General features: G+C 36.1%; 1 protein-coding gene across 1 annotated transcript in view; it reads right to left on the reverse strand.

Annotated features, from left to right (window-relative positions):
• Positions 1 to 4311: 4311 nt before the first annotated feature.
• fech (ferrochelatase) overlaps positions 4312 to 8015 on the reverse strand; it is a 14341-nt gene continuing 10637 nt past the window's right edge. Inside the window, exon 11 of the mRNA XM_026928885.3 lies at positions 4312 to 8015. This exon is cut by the window's right edge and continues 32 nt beyond it. Within this exon, the coding sequence (XP_026784686.1) occupies positions 7913 to 8015 (103 nt within the window). The 3' untranslated portion in view covers positions 4312 to 7912.

The following is an 8015-nucleotide window of genomic DNA, read 5'->3' on the forward strand; positions in this document are numbered from 1 at the left end:
GTACTGTTTATCTTCACTGTTTGCTGCATTACACTCGAACATTGCTAAGCGCATTAGTGATTTGTCTGCATCAAGCTTCTGACTTCCTTTTGTTTTGTTTTTTTTTGTTTTTTGTTTTTTTTTAATTTTGTTATTTTATTTCTTTTCCTTTGGTACCTCTTGTTTTTATTCTCACTATCATCAGATGGTAGTGCTGTATATTCTGCTATTAATATCTAATAAACAGCTTTGATTCATTCACATCAAGAGATCACTGTGTGTGTGTGTGTGTGTGTGTGTGTGTGTGTGTGTGTGGTTTGATTGAATTACTAGACATTCAATCAAACACAAAAATGCAATTCTGACAAATAATTTCTCAACACCAAGAATGCTACAAATTGAAATTGTTCTCCTGGTAAAAATGTTTTTTTTTTTTTTTTTTTTTTTTGGAGAAGTTATGTTAAAAGTAAAAGTAAACTTTCACGGATATAAAAATAGAGAACATTCCTTTACTTTAGTGATGGCAGCTTTTATTTAACAAAGGACATTACTGATAGCTAGTTTTTTTTTTTTTCAGAGAAGGTGCTGGCAAAAACAATCCATGCTGTGCACGCTGTAACCATAACAACACTCTTACAGTACTAGCTAGTCGTTTTAGCTCCTATAACATAAGTGATAACGATTCACAACTTTACATGCAACTATAAACGAATAAAAATTGACATGTTCTTTAACACAATTTTAAAAATTAATCAAACGTTGGCGAATTGCTGTGGTAAAAAAAAAAAAATGATGTTTCATGTTAAAGGAAAATAATCCGCTTCAGGGTGGGGTGACAACAGTAACTCCACTTGTATCACACCACGCCACTGTTGATTATTTTCCTATAATGGCACAACCCTTCATGTTTTACTCCTTACTCATTTGACAGGTTGTTAGAAGGTTCAGGTGTAACATTAGGGAAGAAAAAACAATGGAAATGTTACGCAGTGATATTCTTACAGTTAAAAATCTTCCCTAATTTACGCTGTTACACAATATTTGTAAAGGTTACATAAAAATGTTCGCAAAACACAGATTCAACATTCCAGAAACATCTGGGAAAAAGTAATGTAGAGGAAACATCCTGCTATAATAAAGCTGAAGGTGTTGGCTGGGGTGTTCACGGAAAGGACGAAAAAATGTTAGAAATCTGCACAATGAAATAATGAAAATGTTTTTAAAAAAATCATTTGGGAGAGTGAGATGCTCTGGTTACAGCCTCAAGACCTCACACACACAAACAAACACACACACACGCACACAGAGCTCTCTTCTTTATCGTTCAACAGCCTAGCGATACAGATCTCTGCAACCTTTCCAGCCGTCTTCAAGTGGCTCCCGTCTGATTTCTCTTCTCAGACTTCCCTCTCTCTCTCTCCCCCCCCCCTCATCCCTCAGTTGCTGGGGTAACTGGCCTTGGTGGCCCGCTCTTATCCGCTGACCTTTGGCTTCCCATTACCAGTGAGGGAGATTGAAGAGAGCAAGATAAGGCATGGCATTAGGAATTATGGCTCTGTTCCAACACACACACCTCTGTCCAGTGCTACACACTCATCAAAGCCAAGGTTGACAGCTTCCACTGAAACGACGTGAACACTCACGTCTGCGCTGAGAGGGAGGGGCAAAATATTTTCCCTACACTGGCCAACCAAGAGGAGAAACCCATCACCAAACAAAAAAAAGATATGTTCAATGGGCGAGGCCAAACCATATCCCCTAGCCTATTACAGCTTTCAAATATTAATGAACATGTTTTCAAACAAATTAACTACTAATAATGCAATGTAGCTTTAGTATATATATATATAGAACATCATACTAAACTACAAATTCAGGTCTATATTCATTTACATATTAGCTTTTAATGCATTTTTGTCTTTAAATGTACTATGTACAGTAAGTGATGGTGACCTGACTTATTAAACCAATGAGTGAACAAAATTCAGAATATTACAGAGTGCCATCAACATTCAGAACATTATGGTGAAATCCCTACTTAAAAAAGAAAGAGAGAGAAAGAAAGAAAGAAAGAAAGAAAGCAAGCTATGGCAACAACTTAGTAATGCCTGGGAATGAGATCCTAATGTGTGGTCATGATTTAGCAGTCCATGGGAATGAGACCATTAAGTCATGGCCACATGACTTCTGCTGTAATGATTGCTGTGTGTGCAAGATATTTGCTGTGTGTGTGTGTGTGAGTGTGTGTGTGTGTGTGAGTGTTTTTAAAGAAATCACCACACACTTGGAGGACATGAGCTTCTACTCATTTTTTTGTTAAGATACAGAGACTAGATAAGTTTACGCCCTCAATTATCATTAACTACTGAACGTAACATTTATTCTCTAGAAGAAAATGTTCGTTTTTCAAAAGTTTGTTCAAGTAAAACAGTAGATTTGCATGGCCATGCTTTAATTTTCTCGCTCCCTCATGTTAATAAGTAGCAGTCACGACTTAATGATCTCACAAGTATAGAATATAAGTGCTAAAGTAACTCTAAATGGACAAAAAGTATGATGACTCTTTTTTTTACTTAATAAATAGCTTAATCACTGGCAAAAGGCTGTAGTATAAGAGGAATAAAACACTCTAGGATGTTCTGTTACTGGAAAATAATCAACATTGGGATGGTAAGAGTAACTCCGCTTCATCACACCACGCTGTCATTGATTATTTTTCTATAACAGCACGCGATTTTGGGATAAATGTCTGTTAAGTAATGTTTCCTCAAGGCCGAAGTCCATTTACACAGGATAAGCGATCTCTGGATGAAGCACAGAGATGGGCGTGTCTTCACATGACTGGGGCACTTAAAATTTAATGTGTACTACACACACACAAACTGGTTGTTTTGACGTTTATTAGTACATTAATAGGTCACATGACCATAATTTGTCTGTAGACTAGGAACTCAATAACTTATATAACTCGTGGAAGTGTCGTTTCTCTGACACATCATCTATAGTTGACTGTTCTGCATTTTAAACTCAGTTTGTTTCAGTAGGAGACGAGGGAAAAGAGCGACAGCTTCCTGTCTCCATACTGAAGAAAAGGCACAAAACCTCTTTTCCTCCAGAATCTTTACCAACATGTCCAGTCTGCCAGAATGTATTTTTGACACTGGGTTATTTCTGGTAAAAGTCAGTGTAATCTTCGACATGAAAAGCACAGTTCATAAAAAGATTCAGGCAGGACTGAAATCCCAGAGATACTCCAGTAATAATTACATTACACCCACCTCCACGTGTAAAACGAATCCCGTCTGAATAGGTGTGCTAATCATGAACAGGTTACATTAATAGATGTGGTGTTACATTAGACCAGGTTGCTTGGCAATCTTCACGTACTTCTATATAAAGCTGGCGAGAAAGCAGCTCTGGAAGCAAACAGCATCGAAGCGTTGAAGAAAAATCCATTTTTATCCAATCCAATCCTGTGTTATAGCAGAATATGATATATCTGTGTATATTCAGCACTGAGAGAGATGCATAAAGTGGCTCTCTGAGATCCAAACAATTGTATCATCAGTGTGTGTGTGTGTGTGTGTGTGTGTGTGTGTGTGTGTGTGTGTGGCTTTGTATGATTAAACCAGATACAAAATGGCTGAACTTGGGAACAAATGAAAATATCTTGTGTATATATATATATATGTGTATATATATATATATATATATATATATATATATATATATATATATATATATATATATATATATATGTATGTATATAAAATGATTATGATTAGAGTAATGTTATTCTATTTATTTATTTCTAGAAAGAAGCAAAATGATCTGTTAATAGAATAAGAAAAATTGAAGCTTGAATTGAGCAAAAACATCTAAACACAGGCTGAATAATCTTATATTTGATTTATAATACGCTCATAATCAATCAGAATAATATGAAATAAATTTGCCGTGTTATAGTCTTATTTGTTATAATACTATAATTTTTTTTTAACTTTGTGAACAGCAAAAGACTGGATTTGGAAAAGATTTAAACTGGAAATGTTTAGATTTTCTTGAATTTTTTTAGGATTTTTTTTAGATTGATTTTTATATTTTTAATTTATACATTATTACATTTATTATATTTGTATTGTGAAAGTGAATTTGTGTCATGATTTTAGCTATGTATTTTTTTTTGTATTTTTTTAAGGGCTTCAGTGTTTTTAAAGATCATTTTAAAGCATAGTATTTTTTAACAAAACAAATATTAGGTATCAATATCAGCTGATACTCAGTGTTTCAGTATCAGTATTGGAAAATAAATAAATACCCATTTCTATAGAATTTTTTTAAATTATTCATTTTATTTAATTTTTCCGTTACAGATTTCAGGATAGAGAAAACAGCACACAACTTCAGATATATATCTCACACAATCAAAAATCATAGCAAGAGGTTTGACCTTCTAATAAAATCTAAAAAAGAAAAAAAAAAAAAATCAAATAATTACGGAATCGCTTTTTATCCCATTTAGTGGTCAGTATAAAGGCCATACAGTGTAGACATCATGTGCGTACTTCAGCAATACGATTCAACTGAATAATAATTATATAGAATTAAAGAGTCCTATATGAAGAAAGATTGTGGGAATTAGTGAAATATGAAAAGGTGAGTTTTGTTCTAGCAAGCCCAAGCATCCTTGTTCTCTCCCTTTCCCTCCCTCCGTCTCCAGCTCCGTCTCTCCCAGTTCTCCTTTTACTTTGTCTTTCGCACCTCTTGAGAAAACGCTCACGCTTTCATTTTTCACACCTCCCTCCCTGAACGCCGTACCATCCCCCTATTCTTCACTCCCTCTGTTTCTCTCACGCTGGAGAAATCAATCGCTCCCCTCTCAATTAGAGGTCACGCTGCTCGGCAGAGCTGGCGTCCTCGCTTTTCAATTACCAGGAGGCTCCCGCCGGCCCCCAGAGCATCCCTCACACACACACACACACACACACACACACGCTCCTCTGAGGGGTGATTGGGTCCAGGACAACCAATTTCTCTTGGCCTAATCAACAGTAGCTTGGACATGCTGGAGGGAGAGAAAGATGAAGAGAACAGCAGAGGACTGGACTGACAAAAATGGACGATTTGGTATAAAATTAATGTTTTACTTTTTTCGGTATCGTCTTGCGGAAGAAAGCTGTGATATTGATACTATTTATACTCTTTTTTTATCAAAGCTTGGGCCGACGATTTAAAATAAATCAATTCTTCTACATGCATGATTTTTTTCTTTGTTTTCATTCAAACTCTTCTATGAACACAAGAAAGAATGCACAGAACATTCAGATCATCAGCTTATGAGTAAATCACAAATATTCTACTGCAATCATCAACACAGCTTATACCACAGCGCTGTTGAATTCTGGCTCCTGATTGGTCAGAAGGTGTTGATTCATTTTCTATAACAGCAGCTCTGACAGTAGTGCAGCTACAAATCACACGTTTATAGTAAACAAGCATGTTCAAATGCATTATCGTTTCTATGGTAACTGATAAAAAATGTTTTTTTGTTAGCTTTATTTACTTATTTAGCTTTTTTGGAAGGAGTCTCCAGTGTCAGCACTTTGTAACAGTCAGAGGTAAAGCTGTAACTTTTACAGCTTTAAGTCTTCAGGACAGATGATGTTACACTTTGAGGTTTTACGGCAACATGATACGCTGTGTTTTTTTGTTTGTTTGTTTTTTCAAAAGAGAGAGAGAAAAAGAGAGGCTAATGAAGAAACGACTGTTTATAGCTGCTATAACAAGTGATATCGTGAACTTCTTTCGTGGATATTCGACAATATGAAATGCGACCATAAACAGACAAAATGCACAATGTGTAATTCCGCGAGTAATAAAAACTGTTAGTGTTGGAACCTTGCTGTGGTATAAGAGAAATAAAACACACCAGGACGCCTGGTTATAGGAAAATAATCAACTTCACTGTGCTAACAGTAAATCCGCTGATTATCTTCCTATAACAGCATGACGCAGAGTGTGTTACTCCTCAGTTAAAGCACTTTATGAGCTTTATTTATGTCACCAGAAAAGGCACATAGTGTGTCAGTTGTGCGTACTCCCATTTGGCACTCGTATGTGCATTAAAGGGGGACAAGTTACTCAGTCCCACATTCGTACTGGTTCCCTTCTCCCCAGGATACCAAAAGTACCAAACAGGGACACATGATGTGGGTGGGCGGAGCTAGAAATAGCGCAGACCAATGGCTGGTTCAACGCAGTTATCACAGAATCATACATACTACCATACTAAAGGTATGTCAAAATAGTACCGCACAATTTTAACTCTTTTTCAGCGTGGCAACTGGGCAACTAATCCCAAACCAGAACTATTCATATCCGGGTCGAGTTTGATGGTGCGCATGAGAAGCAAATACTTACTAAAACTCAAGAATTGTATATATGTTAAATATTATTTATATCCGTGTGGCGGTCTGGGAAAACCCATCAGATGTCACTGTGACTGAATTCTGGGAAAATAGGTTTTTTCTCATCAGTTTTACAAACATATAAATAGATTTCACCAAAATGATGTAGTAATGTTTTATTTACTTTATAACCTTGGTTTAAATGGCAGCTACAGGAATGATCTGTGATGTACACACTGTTTTTTCTGAATGCTGATCAATTTAGCCAACAGAACAAAACTTATTAAATGAATCAGCGATCATTTCAGCACTGAGCTAATAGCAAACAGAGATCATTCGCGTCAAGCGTGACAACGAGGCTCTGGTTTAAATCCTGTGAATATCAGGAGAAGAGAATAAAGAGAGACTATTATGTATTTTGTTTATTATTTTCAAATTTAATTAAATAAAAATTAAATCAGTAAATAGCTTTCACTGCAGAAAATCACGACTGGTTTTCTGTGCAACTGAAAATATCTTGAATATAGTTAGATTTATCTAATATTTCCTATTTTAAGTTTACAATAAACTAAATAATGATTATTAAACCTATTTCTAGGCATATTTTACTCATTTCAAGCTTGAAATCATCTCGTTCTATTGGCAGATAATTTTTCCAAATAACAGAAAGAAGCAAAATAAAATTTTCAGTAGAATAAGTTTATCTAAAGCTTGAAAGGAGTAAAAACATCTAAAACAAACTGAATCATCTTAGATTTAATTTGTAATAATCTCATAATAAGAAATATTAGATAACTCTGCCCTTATTCAAGATATTTTCACTATTTTCACTAAGATATCATCTTTTGCAGTGGTGTCTTTCAGTGGAGTCGGAATGAAACCTTTAAATGCAAACTGTCTCCCGTTTCACTTTAGGAGATAACCAGAACTTAACTTTAGGAGATAACCAGAACTTAACTTTAGGAGATAACCAGAACTTAACTTGAGGAGATAACCAGAACTTAACTTTAGGAGATAACCAGAACTTAACTTGAGGAGATAACCAGAACTTAACTTTAGGAGATAACCAGAACTTAACTTGTGGTTGAGATACATTTAATGGAGGAACATCTTTCACTTCATATAGTGGAAAATGTTCACATTTCAGCATGTCAGGAGTTTTCCCAGACAACCACACAAGTACGATTGGTTTAATTTGAGTCGCTAAGACCACAAAGGGGTGTCAATACTTTAATATAAGTAAAAATTAAAGCGACACTTATGTGCATTGAGCTTTTTTATGGATAAAGTGGCGTTCTGAGGTTGGTCACTACAACGGAACACTGGCCTGGTGGGGAAATGATGAACGTAATAAACCACAGATCTAAACTCAGACTGAACTGAACAATACGCCTGGCCTCGCTCCATCAATCGGCAATTTTTGGAGCTTGGGGTTCTGTAAGGTTCTGTTTCTTGCAATTTGTTTTGGCAGGTGATGTGAGGAGCTCCTCCCAGGCACGAAGGATCAGAGGCAAGAAGTGAAAAGATCAGAGTTTCTGGCTGGCGAAGAAGGCCTTGGCTTTCGCGCAGGTCGGGTTCACGCACAGAGGACATCGCAGGGTGAGCTGCCGAGAGCACGGCTCGTTGGAC

Source organism: Pangasianodon hypophthalmus, chromosome 15 (genome assembly GCF_027358585.1).
Source record: "Pangasianodon hypophthalmus isolate fPanHyp1 chromosome 15, fPanHyp1.pri, whole genome shotgun sequence".
Classification (NCBI taxonomy): Eukaryota; Metazoa; Chordata; class Actinopteri; order Siluriformes; family Pangasiidae; genus Pangasianodon; species Pangasianodon hypophthalmus.